The following is a 25,809-nucleotide window of genomic DNA, read 5'->3' on the forward strand; positions in this document are numbered from 1 at the left end:
GCAGAAACATGGGTGAGCGAATGGAACTATATACACAGCTCACTTCCGCTAGCTGCTGAAATCAAGTTGGTATTAATCTGAGTTGGAGTGTTAGAATTCGATGCTGCTTGTAATTCTCAGGGTAAGTGGAACTACCAAGAGACAACCTAAGAACTTGAGCAGCTCAGTAGAAAGTGTCCGTTTCACATCTTCAAGTGTGTGGCATATGAGGAAGAATGGGGGATGCTGTGGTCTAGTAACAAGGCACATACTTGCAAGGACCCTGACAATGACATCTGCTGTTCCGGATGAAACACCAGGGTTTGAGCACATCAAGGGTGCTTCCGGTGAAAGCTGAAGCCTCCAGAAGAGACGATACTGCAGCCCAGCAGCAGTGGGAAGTGTAACCTGCACACGCACGTTATAGGCCTGAGCCTCCTGATTCTGGAACAGACACCAGTGATGGGTGAGATTAGGGCCTCGGAAGCAACAGCAAGAACCACACTTGGTCTTGATGGGGTTAGTTTGAATTTGACATAATTACTGATGAACGATTTTGAGTGGTGGAGGAAGTCTGTTTTTATCCATGATGGTGCTGGCTGTGTCCTAAGTTGGAGGGTGTCAAGTTGTCGTAAGTTGGAGGGTGTGTGAATCCAGATCTGGATGGGATGAGACAGGGAAGAGGTCAGGCCGTTACTGCAGTGGGCTGGATGGGGAGAGCAGGCTGGAAAACTTGAACTTGCTAGTTGAGCACCTGTGGATAATAGGTCACTTCCTGAAACCCTAGAGGCAGACGGCATTTTTGAGAAAAATCCATAGTTACATGAGATTGCTGGGTATGGTGACACAGACCTGTAGTACCAGCACTAAGGAGACTCTGGTACGATGACCAAGTTTGAGACCAGCCAGGGCTGCAGCGCAAGATACCCAAGAAAGGGAAACAACAATAAACGACACTAGAAATGCCCATGGAAAATCCAAGTAGATAAACCTGGAGCACGGAGATGAGGGTGGGAACAGAAAACTCACCAGGCACAAAAGTCCCGTCCCCTCCCCCCTTTTTTTTAAACAGAGTCTCCTCCTCTTTTTTGGAACTATGTAGTCCTGGCTGGCCTCAAACTCAGAGATTCTCTGGTCTCAGGCATCAGTTAAAACTCTGAACAAATCTAATCAAGGCAGAAGGTGAGGGCAGGAAAGGCCCAGGGAGAGGCTCAACAGGCAGCCAACAAGACTAGTGGACCGACAAGACTAGCGGACCAACAAGTCACTGGAGGACATCAGGAACCCGGCACCATGGACCAGCTAGCCAAATGTGTGCCATGTGACCATGAGGCCAGAAAGACGGTGGAAAACATGGGTGGTCTGGGGGCTCTGAGGCGATAAGCATCTTTTAGGAAAGCATATGCAGGGAGCTGGAGAAGAGATGTGAGCCCAGGGAAGACGCAGCAGATGGCTGCTTTAGCAGAATTTCCTCATGTAAATCTTATCTTATAATGTGATTTTACTTGTATTTTGAAATTCAATTTTGAGCTGTAAAATATTTTTAAACACGAACCTAGTTTTACATTTGTGCTTCCTGTAGCTCAATGAATCTAAGATTACTTTCATGTGCCACCAAGATAAACATTACCTTTTGTGACACAATATCCAGAGCTCCCCAAATTAGCTGCGGCGGCTGGCATCAAGCCCCAGGAGGCCTCATGTCCCCGCCTCCCCAGTGGAGCCATTACTGGGATTTTTGGTTTTTAAGCTGGGAATCTGATCTCATTCCTCACGTTTGCATAAGCACTTGAACAACTGAGCCGTCCCCCTAGTCCCCGGGAGACATCTCACTTGGAACGGTACTTACTGGCTGCAATGGTAAAGGGAAGAGGAGGGAACCCTTCAGCTCCCTCACACCGTGGGCAGTGCCCACAGACCTGGTTACCACCCTCCAAGAGGTAAGTATTTCATGGTCAGCTGTGGCATTGGCTTGGTATTAGGAATGACCCTGTGACATTTGAACTGAGGAGCTCCATTTGCAAACAAGACCACCTTCTCTGCAAAGGCTCAGGAGAAACTGAAAAAGGGGGAAGATGGGAGGAGAGCTGTGCCATGCTGTCTTCTAGGCACGGCCTGGCCATGGCACTCATGACCTCACTGCACTGTAGTTACCCACAGATCAAGGCAACAAGGTTAGTTAGCATTCCAATAGGCAGCAATAACTAGACTGGGGAGAGAACATGATGTAAGAGGGTGCTCGAGGTGTCTGGGGTGGAGTGAGAAGAGTTGGGGGTGGACAGAATCAATAAACACTGTATATAAGTATAAAATTGTATAAAAAAGAATAAAAAATAAAAGCACACTCAGTTCTACGTCTGACTGATCGACTAGGTGGAAATGGGAATGCTATTAGAATTCCCAGAATGCCCTTCTTCAAGTCTTCGTCATCACAGGGCAGGAGGAATGAGGCCTGCGGCGCCCATGTGCAGGCTCCTGCTGCTAACAGCCCCATCGTCTAAACAGACGGGTGTGCTGGAATAACAACAGGCAGATTTTCTCTTTCCTTTTGTTTTTGGAGACAGGGTTTCTGTGTGTAGCCCTGGCTGTCCTGGAACTCATTCTGTAGCCCAGGTTGTCTTTGAACTCAGAGATCCACCTGCCTCTGCCTCCTGAGTGCTAGGATTTAAGGTGTGCGCCACCACAGCCAGTTCAGGTATATTTTCTAAATCCTGCCTTGTCCAATGGGACACCAAGCTAAGCACACGGATGGATGGAATGCGTCTTCAACAGCTCCTTTTCTTCAGCTAGGAAAAGAGAGCCTAGACAGTGCTGTCAGGTAACGGCTGATCCTCCTGGCCATCAGCTCCTACCAGTTTAGGATCTGTGTGTAAAAAGACAGAGCTGACACCACTGAAGACCAACTCTGCTCCAAGGCCCCCAGGCCACTCAGCTTCTCTGGTCTGTTAGAATTCATCCCTAGCATCTAATGGCAACACAAGTGCAGCTCTTGGCTGCTAGCCTGCTGGCCAGAGGCCACACAATTAGCAGGTACCCACCCTGGTGGCTTCATCCTCTTTGGGTTCTTGGAACCCACACAGAGCCTCCTGAGTGCCATGAGAGAGAACTCCTAGAGTATGATTTGTTTTGTTTTTGTTTTCTTTTTCCATGTAGCTCTGGCTAGTCTGTAACTTCCTATAAAGACCAGGCTGGCTTTGAACTCAGAGACTGACCTGCCCCTGCCTCCCAAGTGCAGGCATTAAAGATGTGCAGCATTACACCCCACCCCACCCCACCATGGTTCCTGCTTTAAAAGCCACATCACGTAGCACCAAGGATTAAGGTTTGCAGCTATTTTATTTACAAGTATACATTTAACACAATGAAATAAACACTGATATATTGAAGCCTAGTTAATAGTAGTGTAACATGTCTATCATTTTGATGATTACATTATTTTAAACAACAAACTACACTGAAAAATTAATGCCGATAAAATTCTTGGTCATAATATTAAGAAATACAATATATAAATTGAAAATATGATTGTTTAAAATTTGAAAATGGAAGTGAACTCATTTGGACAGAGTCAGACGTTAACATAATCTGAAAGGGGAGGACCTCTGACCCAAATGACATCTTTCAGGTTAACAGAAGAAAACAGAAGCATAGTTTTATCTTCAAGGATGACGGGCAGTCTGCTTCTTCAGGTGGAATCAATTCCCAGTGTCCTCTGCAGGTTCTGCAGCAGAACCGTCACATCACCGAGCATGAAGACTTTCCTTGTGAAGCTGCTCCATCAATCTTCTCTGCTTCCAAAATTATCCTTTTAAAAACATCAACAGCAGTCTGAAGAGAAGGCAGAAACAATGACAGGATTAGTTCTCAGTAGCCTCTGATAGCTGTTCATGACTGACAGGATGGAGGAGGGTAGCCACTGACCTGTCCTCAGGTCTACATGGAGGCTGGAGGGTTCCAGAAGTCCCCAACCCCAGACCTTCTTCACAGCAACTAGCACCAGCCTGCACTCTGTTCTGCCCCATCCGCTTCCATGATGCTCTCTGGACACTTGGGGCCCTGCTCTACTCTGGCTTCCTTCTCCCTGGAGACTCAAGCCACCAAGTACAAACCTGTCTAGCCAAGTTCTGGGAAACCCCACTCCTCCCAGAGCTCCTCTCCTCTCCTCTAGTGACTGTCACCCCAATCTTAGCTCTGTTGTCCAACTCTGTTTTGTGTCCCACCACACTAACCTCCTAGCTCAGAGTCCAGACCGCTCAAGCCTGCAGACCTGGCCTCCCACTCCTGTCCTGCAGCAGTGAGCTAACCACTTTCATTCTTTCCTCTGGGTTAGCTCTGGCCTCACAGTACTGAACCCCTTACTCAGGAAGTGTCCATTAGCATGGCAACACTGCTCAGCCCAGGGGAGCGTGCTGGGGGGGCGGGGTCACGGACAGGACACCTTTGATCCTGTATCGGGTGATCTAGCTACAGTCCCTCAGCTTACCTCACTCTGAGCCTGGGCCCTCTCATATCTTTCCTTCCTGACCACGGCTGGTGGCTAATCCCTTGCTCTGTAATTCACTGGGAAACTGAAGTTGCTTCCACAAGAGAACACCACGTTCTCGTCCACCACACCTACTCACACCCCTGCTTCCGTCCTGCTCAGTGATTAAGTCTGTGCATCTGACGATTCAAGCCAATCCCAGCGGTCATCTCTCTTGAAAATGTGAGAATGCAACACTGAGGAAACGGGCAGGGCTCTGGACAGGTCTGAAGTTGGTTCTACTGCCTATGCTATAAATTACATAGTGACCTCAAGTTCTCTAACTTCTTTACATTTTAATTTTCTCTTTTCTAAAATGAGAGTTTAACAGATAATTTTGAGGACAGAGTAGGCAAGCAATAAATATTAAATTCAATTAAAACCGCAAGCATCATTAGTGACTAACCCCTACTCCTGCTATCTGGATTTCACTGTTCCACAATCGAGCCCATTCAGACAGACTGAACACGGACATCTGAACACAGAAATGAACAGATCCAACAGGAGGGCATAAAGGTTAAATGAGCCCATCTCGGATCTTGATGAATTAAGGGTTGAGAGAGAAGACCGACTCTTCAATTCAGTTGGATGCATCAGGAGGGGCCCAGGAAGAGTGAAACCTGAGTAGACCTTGAGGCTGAGGAATTTCCTCCTGAGAAAGAAGAGCAGGGCAGGAAGAGTGCATGACTCTTGCCTCTCTGGCCTTGACAAGTCAGCTAGCTACCCCGTGAGCCTGGTGTTTCCTCAGAATGGTAAAGCCTACTCATCTGAGTGTGGATCAAATAAGGCCATGTGATGAAACTTAAATGTTATGAACTACCAGGGAATGCAAGGAGACAGTGGAGAAGTGTCCTCCCTGTGCTTAAAGCAGCAGCAGAGGTCTGTGTGGAGGGACTGGAAAGCACAGCACAGGCTGCCACAGGCCTTGGGCACGCACTAGAGGAGGCTGAAACGTGTGGTTTGCAGCTGGAGGAAGATCAGGCAGCCGAGGGGAAGAAGAGAGGGGGGAAGGAGGAGCAGCACAGCACAGACACCAGAGGTCTGGGCAAAAGACCAAGCTTAAACTGAAGCTATGACTAAACAGAAGCAGCAGTTCTGGGCAGGCTTCTAGTAGAGAAATGACATTCCCCTTAAAGGGACAGCCACAGGGACTCTTAATTTGTGCTTAAAATAACCATGCAGCTGACTCACTTTCTACTGCAAAGGGACACAGAGTTAAGTCTCCTTGTGTGTATCTTATTCTGTTCCAGCCTATGGACACAGCCACAGTAGCAATAACACTCTCAGTAAGTATCCTTCTCTGTAGAATGGTTGCAACCATTCTAGGCCCACCACAAGCACGGTATTTATCAAACTTAAAAATACTAGTATCTTTCTAAAACACCTAAAGTTAGTGTAATAAATGGCATAAGGTTAAAAATGAAGTAAGTGCCGGGCGGTGGTGGCACATGCCTTTAATCCCAGCACTCGGGAGGCAGAGGCAGGCAGATCTCTGTGAGTTCGAGGCCAGCCTGGGCTACAGAGTGAGTTCCAGGAAAGGCGCAAAGCTACACAGAGAAACCCTGTCTTGAAAAAACAAAAAAACAACAACAACAACAAAACAAACAAACAAAAAAAAGAAGTAAGTAGGATTAAAAATGACAGGTAAAATGCGAACTGGAGAGATGTATGCTTGTAACTAATGAGGCTGACACAAAATTAAATTTACAAACTATATACCTGATTTTCTTTAGCAGAAGATTCCAAAAAAGCTGCATTCCAAGATTCTGCCAAAGCTTTTCCTTCTTCATAACTGATCACCCTAAGCGGAAAAGAGAACTCTGAATCTTTGACATCTAAAACATCTATGATTAATTTATCAAATAGGCCCCACTTTGATCCACTTTGCTATGGATGAGGCAGAAGCATGTGCTTTACACACACACTACCAGGAAGCAATGCAGGAGTACTTTGTTCCGCCTGGGCTGGGAACAGAATGCACAAGTCTCAAGGGTCATCTCTGTGCCAATGAGCTCTTGCAGTTCAGAGAAGTGACCCCTTCCAGCACCGCAGCACCAACCACTACAGCTATGCCACAGGGAGGGTTTAAGCAAGTCAGGGTCCGGAAAATCCCACCAGGGCCCCAGTTCACCAGCCTAGGCTACTCGAGGCTCCTCCCAATGCTCTGCCACTGGGTTCCCTCGACAAGGTGTCCCGCCCCTGTTCATCACTGTGATCACAACCAGTACGCAAAGGTATTGTGTAAAAACTGAATAATATCTGTCTTGGTAACTAATCCCAAGAGAATTTCCCAGTTTGCTTCTCATTCTAAACAAGTGCGGCATTTTCACTGCATATTGCTTCTGCAGTACACAATAACAATACTTCTTCCATGAGACTTACGGGCTACATACCGTTCCATATGCAGGTCTTTCTTATTTCCAACCAACATAATTGGTATCCTATTAGGAGAAGCACAAGAACAGAGCTAAGTCAGCTCCAGCCTTTCCAGCTCAGGAGATGCTAACACACACTTCTAGAGAAGAGAGAGGGTACTTACTGCACTTTCCCCACCATATCCAACAACTTGCCGTGGATAACTTTAATTACTTCAAAACTACAAAACAAAAAGCAGACATCATTTTAACACAGAAGTTTAAAAACTCACATTTATAGAGGGAAAAATACACCACAAACTCACCATTTTAACTTGAACTCAACACAAAGAATTATCCTATCAACTCTTTCACATATGATACTCAGTGATCCTTACCGAGACTACTCAAAGTGACAGATTCATGCTGTGTAAGTCTAGCACTGGACTGACAAACCCCAAGAACACAGACTTTATCCTCAAACTGTATCCATTCAATGGAAATCTGGAGAACTTTTCTGAGGTAGTATTCCCTAGGGATCAGCTGTGTTCCCTTTCCTTTCTTGTTTCTGAGACAGTCTTGATGGACAGCCCTAGCTGGCTTGGGATTTGCTACATAGACCAGGCTTGGCCAGTTCTGTGTGCCCCTGCCTCCCCAGTGCTGGGATTAAAGGCATGTGACCAAGCCTGCCTCCCCCTCCTTTTCTATGCACCATCTTTCACTGAGTGATGCCAACCCCTTGATTTTACTATGGATGTGCCGATGATCTTCCAACATGTCACAATGATTAACTTAAAATCTGCCACAGTGGGATCATTCACACCTCTGACTATTGGCTAACGGACATGAGCCATTCCCACCCTCACTCAGAAAACCCGGTGTGAGCATCAGCCAGCACACACTGCATTCCTTTTGAAGCTGCCCAGAACCTGACAGTCTTCCACTCCCCTCTGTGGTCCCATGGCCCAGCTCTGTGCTTCTTCCCATGGCTGGTGTCTACCTGGATGACTCCCAAGTCCTGACCTGACTTCCTTTCCTTCTGCTCTCCCTCATTCACTCTGCTGGGCCTCCAGTACTGTCAGAAAATCCTACTAAAATGTCCTCTCCCTTGAGATCCTGAACCACGCTCCCTTACTAATCTCCAAGTCTTTACTCTATGGCACTTTCTCTTAGGTTTATTTGTAAGTTGTGTATATGTGTGTCTGTGTGGGTGTCTGCATCATCTAGAACAGAGCACTGGAACTCCAGGGGCTGGAGTTACAGGCCACTGTGGGCTGCCCAGTGTGGGTCCTGGAACTGTACTTACAAGAGTAGTGCATGCTCTCTAACCCTCAACAGCTCTTCTGAGACTTGCTCCCCTACGGAAATCCACAGACTTCCCCCCACAGCTCTCATCCCCTTCTTCCCATTTTTCTATCACAGTACCATTGTCAGGGGAGGACACAAGAAACTCCAAGACAGCTCAAGCTTTAACAAAGACTGCTGAGTACATCACACATACTGTTACTGATAAAAATTAAACTTTACCCACCCCATTGAAGCTCGTCAATAGGATAGGGCACCCCACTTCTACAGACTGCACTTTGGATCCACAGTTCCCTCAGCTTTGCTGCATTTGCCTACACTGAATGAAGAGATACAGTAGCTAGTCACAGGAGAAACAGTGGAAGGCTGGGGCTGGGTGGGAGCCAGCAGGACCAGCTTCCTCTCTAGTAACCGCACCCTCCTGTGACCTCCCGGTGAGAGCTGGCCCTAGCGATTGCTTTACAACAACCCAAACAAGACAATGGGATTGGGTACCATGGAGGCTAGAGCCTAGCAGTCTTTATTTCCATCTTGCGTAGATTCTGATTCATTCTGTGTGCTCGTCCTGATGGGGAGGGTTATTAGGAGGGAAATAGGATGGCTCCCAGCCAGAAAGAAAGTAAGAGCATCATCCAACAATAAACCCACGTGACAAGCCTGAAACGCCCTTCCCTAGCCAGTCCTTCTGACAGGCCTGAAGCAGAAGACCTAGCTATGCCATGCTTGAGCCAGGAATCTAAGATCTGTATATTGTTTTAAGCTTCTACGTTTTCAACTAGTTTGTTATGTTGCAGATAGCCATGCAGTAGACAGAATTTCAATTAAAAGCAAATAAACTATTACTGTCTTCAAACAATTTGACTTCTATTGCATGAAAAACAAACAACATTGGTTTTGTGTAACTTTTTGGTGCGTGTGTAGATCAGAAGACAGCTTTTGGAAGTCAGTTCTCTCCCTCCACCTCAGGTCCTGGAGCTCGAACTTCAATCTCTTGTTTTATGGTCAGAGTCTCAAGCAGCCCAACCTTGCCTCAAACTCCTACCTGTCTCAGCCTCCCATGTGCTGGGTTTACAAGCACATGCCACCACGTCAGCCCCCAATAAGCACTGTTTTAGACGAGAGGCTGTCTACTAAAGCAGTGCAAAGTGACCTGTTCTACGTTGTTAGAAGAAGTGAGTGAAAACCCACAGCTTCCATTCTCTCTCTGATCTGTAATCTTCCCCATTTCTAGAAACTTAGAACAGAAGGTCTCTGCTTTATGCTGTGACAAGAACCAATCCTACAAACTTCATGATACAAAGGAATGATGTAAGACTTTGGCTTTACTTCACAAAATAATAATGGTTATGATTTATAGGTAAATAGAGAGAGAGAGAGGAGAGAGAGAGAGAGAGAGAGAGAGAGAGAGAGAGAGAGAGAGCGAGAGAGCGAGCATGAGTTCCACCCATGTGGTGGATGGTTCATGCCTGTAATCCCAGCATTTGGGAAGAGTCAGGAGAACTGCTTCATACAGAGTGAGATCCTGTCTTAAAAAACAAAAACAAAACAAAACAAAAAAACAAAAAACAAAACAAAACAACAAACAAAAAAGATGAGGCTGGAGAGATGGCTCAGCACATTAGAGCATTTGCTGTTCTTGTAGAGAACCTGGTTTCCCAGCACCTACACAGCAGCTCACAACTGCCTGTAATTCCAGTTCCAGGGTCCGACACCCCTTGCTGAACTCTATGGCCATTGTACACACGAGGGGCACAGACATACACACAGACAAAACACCCATATATATATAAAATACAAATAAATCAATGTTTTGAGAACTTATAGCTGTGATCAATAAATTGGCTTTTTTAAAAATAAAAGTTTTAAAGTCAGGGATGGTGGCACAAGCCTTTAATCCCAGCAGTCTAGAGGCAGAGGCAGGAGGATTCTGTGATTTTGAGGCCAGCTTGGTCTACAAAGTGAGTTCCAAGACAGACAAGCCTACACAGAGAAACCCTGTCTCAAAAAACCACCACCACCACCACCACCACCACCACCACCACCACCACCACCACCACATAACTAATGTTTTACTAACATATCTCTTGGATATTCATAAATCTTGTGTATTCAGTATACAGATTTCTAACACACACTTCCCCTGCCCCTTTACTTCCTCATTGGAGTCACTGAGGGTACTCGTTAAGCAACAGTTCAAGCTGGGTGTAGTGGCACATGCCTATAATCCCAGCACTTGGAAGGTAGGAGGATCAGGAGTTCAAGGGCATTCTCAGCTACATAATGACCTCCAGGCTAGCCTCGGTACTAGAGACCCAGTCTCAAAGCAAACCAAATAAAACAAACAAAAATAGTTAAAAAAAATCATTATTACCACATTTTCTAGTGCAACAAGGGAAAGGTGGTCAGAACCCACAAAGAGACAACACAGCACACCTTCTGTTCTTGCTTTGCATGAAGCCACGGTCTTCTCAAATAGTTAAGATCTTTGGAGGACAAGTTTACACATTTTTATTTTTTAAAATAAAACTGTGTGTGTGCCACTGCACAAGTATGGAGGCCAGAGCACAATTTTTGTGAGTTAGTTCTCTTCTACCATGGGTTCATGGGACCAAACTCAGTTCCCTCAAGCTTGTACAACAATTACTACTAAGTATCTACTAAGCTACCTTGCCAGCCCAGGTTTCCTTACTTTTAAAATAAGTTCAAGGTAATAATAAATGTAACGTCAAATGCTGTTTCTAACTGAAATGCCATCCACCTGATACAAAAAATAAAAACATTAGTAAAAGGAATCAACAAATACATTAAGAAAATATTCTCAGCAGGGTGTTGTGACAAATGCCTTTCAAAATCACAATTGGGAGGCAGAGGTAGATCTCTGAGTTCAGGGCCAGCCTGGTCTACAGAGTTGAGTTCCAGGACAGCCAGGCTAGAAACTGCCTAACACTCTGCAACGACTCCCCAATACACTAATTCTACAAAGTAACAATTGTAAAGTAACTAACTTCCTAACAATCATAAAAATTAATTTATAAATCACAGTGTTTTCCAAGTAAAATCCGTGAAAGTATACAAATGTGCTGGTTAGTACTGATTGTGGAGTCACCTAGGAGGCCTGCCCTAGGCACCCGAGGGGATGATCTTGGTTAGACTGACTGATGTGAGAAGACCAACCTAATGGCACAGCAGAGCCTGAGTTTAGGTCCTGACTCCATAAAAAGGAAAATGCTAGCTTAGAACCAGCACTGACTGTTCCGATTCTTGACTGGATATAATGTGACCAACTGCCACAAGCTCCTGCTGCCACTGGATGAGGATTCCCTTAAACTGTGAACCAAAATAAACCTACCTGGCTGGGTGTGACAGTGTTCACCTTTAATCTCAGCTCTCCGGAGGCAGAGGCATGTGAGTTTGAGGCCAGTCTAGTCTATATATGAGTTTCAGGACAATCAGGGTGACACAGTGGGATCCTGCACCAAATAAACAAATACACTACTGAACAGATGAGGGCTAATAAGTTATTCTAAAACCATATAACTAAAATTTCAAAAACTTTTGTAATTACTATAAAGAAAAAAAAAAAACACCCCAGAACTAAATCCTTAACTACTTAGAGTGATCTTGAAAATTAAAAAGATCAGCTGGGCATGGTGGCACACATCTTTAACCCCAGCACTCAGGGAGAGGAGGCAAGTAGATCTCTGTTGAGTCCAAGGCCAGTCTGGTCTACAAAGAGATTTCCAGGACTGCCAGGGCTGTATCACACAGAGAAACCCTATCTCGAAAAACAAAAACAAAACAAAACAAAACAAAAAAATCAAGTCCCAAATTAGTAAGTAGGGCATGTGATTCGGTGAAAGAGAGAAAAAGAAAAACAATAACAACAACGTCCAGATTAGTGCAGTGTTAACAGTATCTTCTTGGGTATCCCCAGAGCTATTTGCACATCTCTCCAATTGTTTCTCAGGAATACGGAGCTGGCTAAGTTTGTTTTGACTTGGGTATAAGGGGGGGGGGGGGGGGACCAGCAGCAAAGGGTCTGTTCACAGAAGTGTCACAGTACCTGGTTTCCAGTTACACATCAACACCTCAAGGTATGAGACCCTGCCATGGAGAAAAATGCAGACACACTCACACACACGGAAGAGGATACTCGAATTTCTGTTGGTGAGAGTGTGCAGGGGTTAAGATCCTAGACACTGCCCCATAAGAAAGCCACCAGCCATGTGAGGCTAACTGAGCAGCTGAAATGCAGCTTGAGTAACTAAGGGACTGAACTTGCAATTTTGTTAAATTTGAGCTCATTTTAGTAGCCACATGAAGCAGGGATATGGAACAATTCCATCACTGCAGTCAAAGTTTACTGGACAGCTGGCCTGGACTTCAGAGTGGAAGACTCAGGCATGGAATCAGTGTCACACACAGCCAATGCAACCCTGGGCTGGTGTTTAATGTTTAATTTCTTTCTTGGGAAGGTGAGAAATGAAACATCTGAAGAAGGGTAACTCATGGTAAGTTAGTGATGGATTTTAAAAATTACTTTATGTGTTCATGGGTATGTATGCAGTATGGTTGACCTCAGGTGTCTTCCTTAATCTTCTCTAACTGATTTTTTTTTTTTTTTTTTTTGGTTTTTCGAGACAGGGTTTCTCTGTGTAGCTTTGCGCCTTTCCTGGAACTCACTTGGTAGTCCAGGCTGGCCTCGAACTCACAGAGATCGGCCTGGCTCTGCCTCCCGAGTGCTGGGATTAAAGGCGTGCGCCACCACCGCCCGGCTAACTGATTTTTTGAGACAGAGTCATATGGAACCTGGAGCATGCTGACTGGCTAGACCGGCTGGCTATCAAGCCCCAGTGTTGAGATTACAGACACATGCCAACATGCCTGATTTTTACATGGCTGCTGTGGATCCAAACTCAGGTCTTCACACTTAGACAGTTAAAAAGTACTTTATCAACAGAGCCATCTTTCCAGCATCAGTAAAACATCACTAAAGGGGCAGACAGTATGACAAACTGGTATTTCACACACTGAAAAGATGTCAGCTAGCCACTAAATTTCTACTGACACTGGCATTTCCATGAAGTCTTCAAAGATAACTGTTTCCACTGTCATAGTTCTCCTCACATACTCAGCCACACCTGTTTTGTTTACAACAACAGACCACTCCTTTTGTGACAATGGATGCCATCCCTGGTAACAAATGTGTGGCTAGAAACCAAAACCAATTCTCACTAACAGTGAATGCATTTTTAGTCAGTGAAACCCTATTACTCCAAAGGTCTTGCTTCATAAATCCACAGGACAAAGTAGTCAAACAGACTCAAATCCCTAATTTGTATTGGTCAGTCAATTCCATATTAATATAGCAAAATACACAAAACATAAACCAGTTAAGTTCACTATTTCCCATTCAAATAGCAGAAAAGCTCAGTTCACAAAGTTACCACCTAGGCACTCTCAGCTAAGTAAACAGAGTTTATTCTATCAGTGTAATGAAATTTACTGAGGATTCTACTCCCTGTAAGAATCTGATTGCTTCACAAGAAAAATCACATTTAGTGTAATAACCATTCTGTTACTATTAATTCCAGTATAATCCTTTAAAAGGGTCTATGCATAGTAAATAAACTCAAGCAAGCAGCTAGAGTCTTACCTTTTGATTGATGTAACAGAATACACAAGAATATAACCATTAATATCTATGGAGTATGTCTGAGGAAAAATGGAATATTCATCCTGTGGAAAAAAATTAATTACATTTGAGTAGTCTTCATAGAGCAGAGTAGACAATCTTTACAAGTTTTTCATGTATTACTTAAAGAGATTAAATCAAAGAAAACAAAGTTCTATATGTCAGCCAGAGCTACAGAAGACCCTGTCTTCAAAAAAAAAAAAAAAAAAGTGTTTGATTCATAAAGAAAATCTTCAATGGTCCCAAAAGACTTGTGTCATGATTTTAAGAAAATATGCAGGACAAGGACAGTCAATAATTAATGCGAAGTTAACATTTGAACAGACTAATACAAAGTGAATTTTTTTGAGAAAGGAACAATCCTGCAGGCATGTGAATGAACACATAAAGCTACAGTAATTAGCTAACTCATACTGGCTTATGAATGAATGAACAGACAGGAAAAATGTAAAAAGATGCAATTATGTATGGGAATTATGTACACAGTAAGAGTGCCCTTCAAATCAGCAAGGATAAAAAGTGTGCAAATACAAGTACAGAGCCTTCTTTGGATTAAGCTGGATCTCTTAATTGTACTTCAGCAAAAATGTAATCTATATAGGAATCAAAGATTTAAAGATAAAAATGGCTTGGCTAGGAAAGTGCCTGCCTTGTAAAGCATGAGGAACTGAGTTGAGATCCCCAGCACCTACATAAAAGCCAGTGCAGTAGAGTGCACCTGTAAGCCCAGTGCCAGCCTGTGTGTGTGGAGACATGCAGATCACTGGCTCATTGGCCAGTTTATTGAGCCAAATCCTCGAGTGTGAGGTTCAATAAGAGACCTCACCTAAAAAGACAAAGTCAAGGGCAACTGAGGAAGACACACAACACCAACCTCTGGCCTTTACATGCGTGCACATCTACTAACACCCACACACTGACACTCACACAAGATCTCCTTCCGTATATAATAGTCATCAGTTACCACAAATGGCACGTTCAACGCAGGGCTGCTGTAGAACCAATATTGACAACAACGTAATAGATCAATAATTACGATATAGCTAATAGCTGCCTATCATGTGATCACCAGGAGCTATGTGTTTATGGAATAACCTCCATAATGGAGATCTATCACTTTTGGTAAATACTGTACTTGCATATCCATCGTATATCATAATAATGGTATAATACAGTATTGTGCCTTAATTAAGTTTTACGATTTACCTTGTTGGTGAAATATATATGTTTTTTGAGACAGGCTTTCTCTGTCTAACAGTCCTAGAACTTGCTTTGTAGAGGAACCTGGCCTCAAACTCATTGAGATCCACCTGTCTCTGTCTCCCAAGTGCTGGGATTAAAGGCGTGTGCCACTACCGCCCCAGCAACTATAAATATTTTTAAAGCACTTTTTTTTTTTTAAATTAAAAACAGGGTTTCTCTGTGTAGCCCTGGCCATCCTGGAACTTGTTCTTTAGAACAGGATGGCCTCGATCTCACAGAGATCTGCCTGCCTCTGCCTCCCAAACCCTGAGATTAAAAGTATGCCTGCCACCACCACTCAGCAAAACACAATTTTTAATGGTAAATTTAGTTATGGCATAAAACTGTCAAATGAATCTATTCTAGGTTTTTGGATTTTTGTTTGTTTGTTTTGTTTTTTCAAGACAGGGTTTCTTTGTGTGTCCCTGGCTGTCCTGGAACTTGCTCTATAGATCAGGCTGGCCTCTAACTCAGAGAACTGCCTGCCTCTGCCTTCCAAGTGCTAGGATTAAAGGCATGCACCACCATAGCCCAGCTACTCTAGGTTTTTTTTTTTTTTTTTTTTTTTTTTTTGTTTTGTTTTGTTTTGTTTTTCGAGACAGGGTTTCTCTGTGTAGCTTTGCGCCTTTCCTGGAACTCACTTGGTAGCCCAGGCTGGCCTCGAACTCACAGAGATCCGCCTGGCTCTGCCTCCCGAGTGCTGGGATTAAAGGCGTGCGCCACCACCGCCCGGCTACTCTAGGTTTTTAAATACACTCGTCTATAGCTCGCAATCTTTGTTTTGAGACAGGTCTCAATGGAGCCCAGGTTTGGTCTCAAATCTGCTATTTAGCCAAGGTTTAATTTGAACTCCTGATCTTCAGCCTCCATTTCTTTAGGATCAGGATTGTAGGCTTGTCAGGCATGGCCTATAGTTCAGATTTACTAAAACATCTCATCTCAAAATTAGACCAAACCAAAATATTTCGTGCAAACTTAAACTAAGCAAGTTATATTAACCACATTCATTATTCTCCTCAGCTGGACAATTAAGTCACAGTGATGGTCATGTAGTGTGCAAATGTACTATAATGGCATTCTGGTCAACAATGAACCACAAAGCAATTATAACTGAGCTGGAAAATCCCAACTGCCTAGTGATATTACTGTTGAAACACAATGCACTACATTCTATCTGTAGTAGTGCCGGACGTTTTAGAAGACCGTGCTTCTAGTGGTATGAAAGTACAGCACAATTATGTGTAACATCTGCACATTTACTTCATTTAGAGGCCAGTTTCACTATCCTGCTTCAGCCTCCAGAGTGTTGGGTTTAAAGGTGTGGTATGCACTACTATGTCCTGCTAGATATAACACATAATTCTTAAAAATAAAATTAAAAACACTGATTTATTTTTTGTGTATATGCTTGTATGCCTGTATGAGTTTAAATGCATCACTTGTTTGCAGGTACCTGCAGAGACCAGAAGAAGGTGTCAGATCCCCTGCAACTAGTGTTACAGGCAGTTGTGAACCATCCAATGTGGCCATAAAACTCAGATCCTCTGAAGAGTAGCAAGTGCTCTTAAGTACTACATCTCTCTAGCCCCCACTACATAATCTTGACAATAATGGTGAGATCTCCCAAAGCCCTACTTTTCAGAGTGTATTCTTGTTATTGATACATGGACGTGTTTGTAGTGATATAAATTACAAAGTAAAAAGTACTTGCTATTTATTATGAATATTTATGGTATGCATTTTTTCCTAAAATATGAAGACTACTGTGTAAATTTATTAGATAATGATGATTTTGAGACGAGGTCTTGTTAGGCTGGTCCTTAACTCTAGTGATCCTGCCTCAGCCTCTCAAGCAGCTGAGAATACAAATGCATTCTAGTGGGCCTGGCTACAGATTATTTTTAAAGAATGTGATTTTGGGAAGCTGGAGAGATGGCTCAGTGATTAAGAGCACTGGTTGCTCTTCCAGAAGACCAGGGTTTAATTCTCAGCACGCACTTGACAGCTCACAACTGTCTGAAATTCCAGTTTCTTGCCCTCTTCTGGCCTCTGTGTGTACTGCATGCATGTGGTGCACAGACATTCAAGTAGGCAAAACATCCATACACATAAAATAAAATATAAAATAAAGGACAAAAAAATAAAAAGAACATGTCTTTTTAACATCAGTCCTTACTATTTACTAACAGCCTCACCCCCAGAACTGAACATCCTGAAGCCAGAAGCAGGAGATTCATTCTCTAAGTTTTCTATGGAGTAAGGGCAGACCAGCTGGAGATGCCACGTTTCACTGCTGTGAACTGCACATTGAATGTAACCTTTAAGACTATTGATATTAGCAAAGGTGAGAACAATTATCCAAAGTAATCAAGCCTGGATGTTCACCAGAACGGCAGTACTGACAAAGTACTGCTCTGAACTACATAACACACATCCATCCCTATGCTAGGATCCTGTCAGTTTTGTTACCTGCATTATCAGACCATTAAAATCACTGAAGACTGTCTGATGACCAACTGTACAGTCATGTCTAAAGCAAAGCAGTTCCTTAGAAGAATGCACCTGTGTTGATTCAGAAAACCACAGGATGACATTTCCTCCCCAGCCCTGCTTAACTGCCCCTATCAATTGAGTTATAGCAAAGCACCCTTTGGTCTGAGGGAATATCAAGCTACAGAAACCTCAATCTAACCGTCCTGTGCAGGCTAATACCAGGAAAGCAGAAGGCATAGCAAAACTCATCTTTTGTCTTCAGGTCACTGAATAACTAAAAACAACCAGGACTCAAAGTCTTTTTTTTTGGGAAACAGGGTCTCACTATGTAGACCAGGCTGGCCTCAAACTCACATCTGCCTCTGCCTCTGCCTTTGAGTGTTAGGATTAAAGGTGTGTGCTACATGCTCCACCTGACTCAAAGCTCCTTAGTGGGGCAACAGACTTAGCCCCCACTTTCCAGTGGCTTAAAAAAGATTCCAAAGATACAAGAGCAAATCTGAGGTCCAGGTAATGTCAGAGTCTCACTCTAAACATCTTTGCCCAGGACCCTAAGTTTAAAGCTGGTTTACAGCAACATCAGTGGCTGTCTCCCTCACACTAAATGTGTCTTCATTCAGGAAATAAAGTGTCTATTCAACCTTAGGGACAGAGAGAAGCCCCTCAAATTGGACCCAATCCCTACTCAGGGATCTCCCCTACTAGTTCTAAGAGTCATATTGTGTAAGCCATGGATTGCCAGGGGCTGTTACCATCTCTTGTTTTAATAACTGCACATTCTTTCAAAGACTAGAAGGGGTCTGTGGGAGGAGAACCGCTAGTTTCTGACTGATCACACATGCTCCACCACAGGCTCTGGGTGCACGGGGGCGGGGGGGGGGGGGGGAAGGAAAGGGCATGCCACAGTGTTCTCTAGAAGCTCAGAGGCACACACATTCAGAGTTTATTGCTTCCAGAACAGAAACTCTAGGTTTCTCCAGTGCTAACAGCACTTAGTTCAGCTATCTCCTGCTTCACACCCTCCTTCTATGCTTACCTCAAAACAAAGCAGAAGGAATTCATTTCTAAGCACAGGACATTTTAGGTCCATTTCAATATGCCCAGGTCCCATAAAATGCCTCCATTCAACACTGCAGAGGTTAGCCCACTCACCCGCCCGCTGGCCTGACCCTCTGTGACTCTGCTGCAAGGGCAGGAATCGTCAGAGCTGAAAGCCCGGCCTCTTTATACTCCCCCTCTCCAGTGAACAGGGACAAATTCAGTCTAACAAAATGGTTTCTAGGAAAGGCAGAACCGGGTGCCATGGAAACAAGGCAGCTAAGTTGTCAAAGGACTTTTCTGTTTCCTGGAGTGCTCTTCTTTCTCCTTTGTCCCAGTCAGTACCCCTAGAAATACATTCCATACATCAGTGCTGCACTGATTAACCTGAGTATCCTTTTTTCTGTGCAGGGGGAAATGCAAGAATTGGTTTTTGGTAACTACTCATCAAATCAAATCAACAGTTAAATCTGACCACCACACAATCTAACCAATCTGGTGTGTCCTGGCTCAAGGCCTCACAAGAGGAAGTAAGCTTTACCTTTCTCGTCAGTTCCCTGGAAAATATTTGATTTTTCTCTTAATGTAGAAAAATATACATACGGAAGGCCAGAGGGAGGGAAGTGATATGATTATCAACCCTCACTCTGCTGACAATATAGTTAAAACAGTTCTGATATAGAAACAATGCCTCAGAAATGTGCCCTGAGGTCTTACAAAGCCTGGACAGAAAGCACATTAACATTCTGCTGTACCCACAGCCCGAGACCCAAGAGTGTGCAGGAGGGATGCTGCTGGGCAGACACCAAGCTACTGCTGCAGGGGTCCTGAGTCACTTACCTGCCCCGCTGTGTCTACAAGCTGGAGATGATACTCTTGTCCATTGACTGTGATCAACTTCGTGAAAGCTACAAGGAAGGAGAATAAAATACTAGTTTACATACATTAACTCTGGATTACTTACAAGTTTGAACAATGAATGACAACTGATCAAACTGAGTCCCTAATAATCTTGCCAGAAGTTCCCATTAATGGAAAATGAACAAGCTCTGAACTGCACAGACTGTCTCCTTCCTCCACTGGCCTGCTAGGAATTGCTGATGAAAATCAAGCTCAGGAAAGCCTTGAATCCTTTCCAGAGGAACTGCAGTCAGCAATAATTCACATCCTATAAAAACAATCTGACTATTCCGTAGAGAGCACTTCCTCTTAGGAACGTGTGAAATACACTATAAAGCCTCAAGTCTAGAATGAACCAAAACCACAAAAATCTTCCATTAATTCGTAGGGAGTCTGGTGTCAGAGCACAAAGAACTAGTATTATTTGAAGTGCTAAGACCCTTTAGTACATTAAAAAACAACAACAACAACAACAACAACAACAAAAAACCCAACAATTTACTGACAGGTAATGTAGCAATGGAACAGATGTTCTGGGCTGAAAACCACCATTCTTTCCCAGCTTAAAGATCCAAGCAATTTGTCACTTTTCCCAGTAAGGATAAGAAAAGTCAGTTCAGAATTTCAAGGGGACAGGCTTCCAAACACAGGACTGCCCACAGCAACAAACCTTAGCCTGTAACCATCTGGAGCCCCACAATACAGCCCATACAATATAGGTCCAGCAGCAGAAACTATCCTTTCCACAGCAGAAAGAGGCCCCAGCATGTCTCACAACCGAAAGGAAAAGCAAGAGACAAAGTGGAAATGATTCAGAAAACTAAGTGACAAAGAGAAAGGCAGGGGATTCCATGGAAACATGAGTGCTTGAGGGAGGGAATCTGTATTACCCTCTCCTAACTGCAAGCAGGGCTGAAGGACAAGTTCACAGACTGTACATTATTATCCTTGACCCTTTTCTGGAAATGGTCACATCAAGGTAAATAGGTAAATCAGATGAAAAGTGAACAAGAATAATTCAACTTGGAAAATAACCAATATAAATTCACTGAAAGCTGGGTGTAGTGCCACATATGTTTAAAAATCCCAGAGTTTGGGAGGCAGAGGCAAGCAGATTAGAGATCAGCCTGGTCTACACAACAAGTTCCAGAGCAACTCAGTAAGATTCTGTCTCAAAACAACAACAATAATTCATTTATTCTGTAAGAGTTCTACTCTGACCTCTGACTTGAAGTCACTTAGCATTGCAGGAGCTTTCAATCACTGTCAGCCAGGAGGCAGCGACATATACCCGTGAGAAACCGTTCAGCTAGAATTAAAAAGTCATGTTTCCAGGCTTGAGGAAAATTATGCAAGAAACACTGGTGAGCAGAAAACCAGCTACACTTACTCAGAACTAAACAGCTGTAGTTGTTACAAGGTATGACACAACTGTTTTGACTAGATTACCGAAACAAAAGCTCATTTATTTGCACTACCTCCGGGGTACTGCTGTACCAGCAGCACTGTCCCACATGCCCTGGATGCTCCAAGTCTCTGACCCTGAACGGATGTTTCAGTGAAGAAGAGAGACCTGTGCAACTACCACAGAACCTAGTATTGAGTCTACGGAAATGGCACCAGGCAGAAATTATATTACGCAAAAATCAAAACCAACCAACCTAAGAAATCAAGGGGGAGGGGAGAGGATAATGGAGATGAAAATGACCAATACATTTTACACATGTATGAAATCATAAAAGGATTTATCAAAATAAAACCATGAAGGCAGTCAGTCTAAAATACGCTAGCGATGTTGTGAACAAGTAAAATGGAACACAAGGAAGCTGTGCATGGTGGCACCTACCTGTCTAAGAACTCTGAAAGCAGAGACAAGAGAAGCAAGCGTTCCAGACCAGCAAGGCTGTTATACAGCTGGATTGTCTCACCCCCCCACCCCAAGATATAAGCACACCAGGTAAAGCCTGAAAGTAGGCTATAGCTATTTACTAGTGAAGTCTCATGTTAACAAAAGCAACGTTTCTAAAATTTTGGCATTTGCAAAGTAAGACAGTGTTACTAAGATATGTTAAGCATCCTTAATTCACACCCACAGAGACCTATCAGCAATCCATGCTTGGCTATGAGACTCTTCATCAGAATTCTTAACTACAGCCAGGTGCACGCCTTTGATCCCAGCACTTGGGAGGCAGAGGCAGGCAGATCTCTGTGAGTTTGAGGCCAGCCTGGTCTACAAAACAAGTTCTAGGACAGCTAGGGCTGTTACACATAGAAATCCTGTCTCAAACAATCAAACAATCCAAACCACAAATAAGAGTGCCAACTGCCTCTGAGATGGCACAGGTTATAAACTGCTCCTGTTCTCACTTGCAAACCGTATGCCTCAACTTTAGTACACATCAGGTTGTTAGGTTAACACTACAGAAGAGATAAGAAACCGTATGTGTGCAAGTAGTACCTCTGGTCTGTTCTCTAAAACAAGAAAACAGTTTTGTTGAATTCTTCTCTTATCCTGACTATTGAAAATGACAGAGTCCCAGAACGTTTTCTTTTATTAGCGATGTCACAGAATGTGCCACTGCTGAATACTTACTATTAATAACCTAGTCTGTATGATAAAGATAAGTAAAAAATAATTACTAGATTATTTCCAGATCTCCCCTCCCCCCAGATCAAGTCTCAATATGTAGTTCTGACTGACTATGTAGCTTTCCGCTTTTTCAAGTTCATGGTTATCACCAAACAATGCTTTCTTACCAAACAGTGGAGGAATGGAATAACGGTTTCTACTCTGTTAAGAATATGAAGGTATAGTAAATAGAACTCAATGACAAAATATGTCCCATGAACTCTCAAGGGGTATTAGATTTGATAAACATTTCTGCTCCTGCTTGCAGACTTTACTAAATAAACACTGAATTTATCTTTATGATGATGTCTTTACTGCTGAACACCAAAACAGGAAAAACACAAAGGCACAATAAAGTGTGACAGTGACACTCTTAAACTAATCAAGCTGGGAGTGATAGCCATGTGCCAGCATTCCTAACTGCTCAGAAGGATCACATGTAGTATGCAATTAGCTAGGAGGTAGAGATTAACTTGGAACCCAGGCAACAAACACTGTGAAACCCATCACAAAACACACACACACTCTCTCTCTCTCCTTCCCAATCAACACCCACCATCCCGAAAACCCATCCAAATTCCCACATGTCCAGATGCTGGAACTTTAAATTCATACTCTTTCCACATTAAGCCCTTCTGGCCTATAGACTCTCAGTCTGACTGAGAGTCAAGGTGCCTCAGTGTTTCTACTGCAAGCTCAGGAGGTGAAGGTCAACACCCTAAATCTTATGAACCTAGCTATTAAATCTGCTTCCATACAACATGCCAACGCTATACTCCTGTTTAAATCTGTATACTTCTGGTGGCAAGTCTGGTCTCAAGTGCTTGACATGTTGGCTCCAGAGTCTACCAGGGGCTCTAACAGTGAAAAAGAACAGCCTGAGCTTCCAACAAAGCAGATTCTCTGGATGTGCTAATGACCAGCACAGACCCCAAGTGAGCATTCCCCCCCCCCCCCCCCCCCCAGGGTTTCTCTGTGTAGCTTTGAGCCTTTCCTGGAACTCACTCTATCCCAGGCTGGCCTTGAACTCACAGAGCTCCACCTGCCTCTGCCTCCTGAGTGCTGGGATTAAAGGTGTGCGCCACCACCACCCAGCTTCCAAGCGAGCATCTTTATGAATCTCAAAGCCAACAAAGTAAAGGCTGTGCCTGGTTCTGGCTGTGTGTACCCTTTCTTGCATGTGATATGAAATGCAACAGACTCAAAGATAATTTCTTTCCAATGCTGCAGCACCTGCTGTGATCCCAGAATAGTATGTTTCCCAGCAGCCTCTTTCAAGGACTCCGAGAGCAGGGTACTCCTCAAGGTACAAGGTTTTGGAGTGTTTTCATTCTTTTCAAACTTGACATCTATACAAAGGTCTCCTGATGAACGGAGGGGGTGGGGATAAAAATAAAACTGTTCTCAAGTCCTTTTTCTTGAAGCTGACTATGTATATGAAGCTTCCAGTACAGGACCAGATTTCTACTGATTGGGATATAACTTTCTACATGTCAGAGGACATCATAAGAACTGAATAAGAAAGAATTCAGGGTACCCCGAGTAAAGTCTCTGGAAGTTTTCTTTAACTTCCCATTGGAGAAATATAAATTTAACACATGACCCACTGCAACCCAAACCTTTAAGACTATACAAATAGTATAATGTTTTCTCAGTTCGTAAGTATCTGAAAACAATACTCACTGTTTTCTATGGTTGGATCGTAGGAGTCAACAAACTGGCCTTCAACAAACTGAATTGTCAATGAGGACTTCCCTGTAAAAGAGAACGATAGTCTAGAATTATTGCAGACAGGGATAAAGAAAGGTAACTGTTTCACAAAAAGGCCACTCTAGGACTAGAGGGATGGCTCAGTGATTAAGAGCCATGTGAACAGAAACTGAGTTTGAGTCTCACTACACATGTTGAGTAGCTCACAACTGCCTGTAACTCCTCTTCCTTCCCATACATGTAATAAAAAACAAAATTAAAAAAACCACTTGAATAGATGAATAAACTGAAGGATCAGATTTAACACCTATCAGAGCAATTTCAAAGGTGAAATATATTTAATTAATTTGCTTTATGAGACTAATCAATTAAATTATAAGGTGAACATTTTTTGGACATTCACAAGTTTTACTTAAAACAAGCACACGGGATAGTTAAGGGAAATTCTTTGAAACAAAGGAACAGGGGTTAGAGAGATGACTCAGTGTTAAAGAGCACTGGCTGCTTTTCCAGAAGACCCAGTTCTGAGTCCTAGCACCCACTTAGTGGCTTACAGATACCTGGAGGTCCAATCCTGGGGACCGGATACCATCTTCTGACCTCTATAGGTGGGCACCAGGCATACAGATGGTGCACATACATACATTCATATATACATACATGTAACACTCACATATCTAAAAATGTAAATCTAAATAAAGAACTAAATGAACAAACAAAACAGGAAGGGGGGAGGGGAAGGGGAAATTCCTGCAAATTTTTCTTCCATTTCAGTAATTAACAAGTTTGGTTTTTGTGTATGTGTACATGAACATGGCCTGGAGAAGCCCAAGGACAGCCTTGGATGTTGTCCTCAGTGCTGCCATCTTTTCTCTTTCTATAGACTAGGTGTTCTTACTGGCTGGACTGGCCTCCAAGGCTCTACCAGTCTTCTACTTCTCTATGCCCAGGATCACGAGTGCTTGCCATCATAGCTGCCTTGAAAGAAAAAAAACCAAAAACAAAACAAAAACCAAAACAAAACCCAAAAGTATGGGTGCTATGGACTGAACTGTAAGGAAAGTACTTCACCAACTGAGCGGTCTCCCCAGAGCCTCCAATTACATTTTTACTAGTGCACACTAACTGAAAAACCATGTACAAAAACTGTATACAGAGTCACAACACTCATGTTATTCTGTACATGATGTACTTGACTACACCCATACCTCCCACCACTCTCGTCCTCTCCCCGCCTCTTGCTGGTCCTTCCTCTTTGTCCCCTTCTATTTTCATATCCTTTTTTTTTTCTTTTTTTTTGGTGTTTCGAGACAGGGTTTCTCTGTGTAGTTTTGGTGCCTGTCCTGAAACTCCACTATGTAGACCAGGCTGGCCTCGAACTCACAGAGATCAACCTGGCTCTGCCTCCCAAGTACAGGGATTAAAGGTGCATGCCACCACTGCCCAGAGTGTTATCAGCATTTAAAGAGTATTTGGGGGGGGGGGGGAGCGTTGTATTTAAAATACTCATCATAGAATCCTGTTCCAATGGTTGAAGCAGGTCTAGGGATGCCCAACTAAATACTATTTTGAATTTCCCAGGATCACCAGTACAGAGCCTATATGCTAACACATCAAGACTGAGGACCCGACCTTCTTCCTCCTCTCTGTGCTTCCTTCATGCCTCCTGGAACACTTTAGAACAGAGCTCATAACTGGTGGAGACAACAATCAACTGTGGGCTTTTCATGTCACTACCAAACTCTCTTTCACGTTCCAGAACATCCTGCACATGCTCTATAGGCTTGCTAGGTTTAACTCCAGCTTCAGGAGGTATCTCAACTCCGCCCTATACTGCAGGCAGGGTGAAGTTTGTGCTCCCTGAATCGAACTCTGAGTGGCACAGTTCCCAGGCTGAGGAGTGACTTCTCACGAAGGAGCCATAAAATGGAAATGAATCGTA

At 43.6% G+C, this 25,809-nt stretch overlaps 1 protein-coding gene across 1 annotated transcript in view; it reads right to left on the minus strand.

Moving 5' to 3' along the window:
- Positions 1–3,296: 3,296 nt before the first annotated feature.
- The window catches only part of Rheb (Ras homolog, mTORC1 binding), a 42,952-nt gene continuing 20,439 nt past the window's right edge, over positions 3,297–25,809 (minus strand). The window contains exons 2-8 of the mRNA XM_052720085.1: positions 23,841–23,912; positions 19,469–19,536; positions 13,817–13,899; positions 7,041–7,097; positions 6,895–6,942; positions 6,221–6,302; positions 3,297–3,807 (exon numbers count right to left, since the gene is read on the minus strand). Of these exons, the coding sequence (XP_052576045.1) occupies positions 3,715–3,807; positions 6,221–6,302; positions 6,895–6,942; positions 7,041–7,097; positions 13,817–13,899; positions 19,469–19,536; positions 23,841–23,912 (503 nt within the window). The 3' untranslated portion in view covers positions 3,297–3,714. The remainder of the gene's footprint in view (positions 3,808–6,220; positions 6,303–6,894; positions 6,943–7,040; positions 7,098–13,816; positions 13,900–19,468; positions 19,537–23,840; positions 23,913–25,809) is intronic.

The sequence above is a fragment of the Peromyscus californicus genome, unplaced genomic scaffold, assembly GCF_007827085.1.
Source record: "Peromyscus californicus insignis strain IS unplaced genomic scaffold, ASM782708v3 Scaffold_6__1_contigs__length_162567912, whole genome shotgun sequence".
Classification (NCBI taxonomy): Eukaryota; Metazoa; Chordata; class Mammalia; order Rodentia; family Cricetidae; genus Peromyscus; species Peromyscus californicus.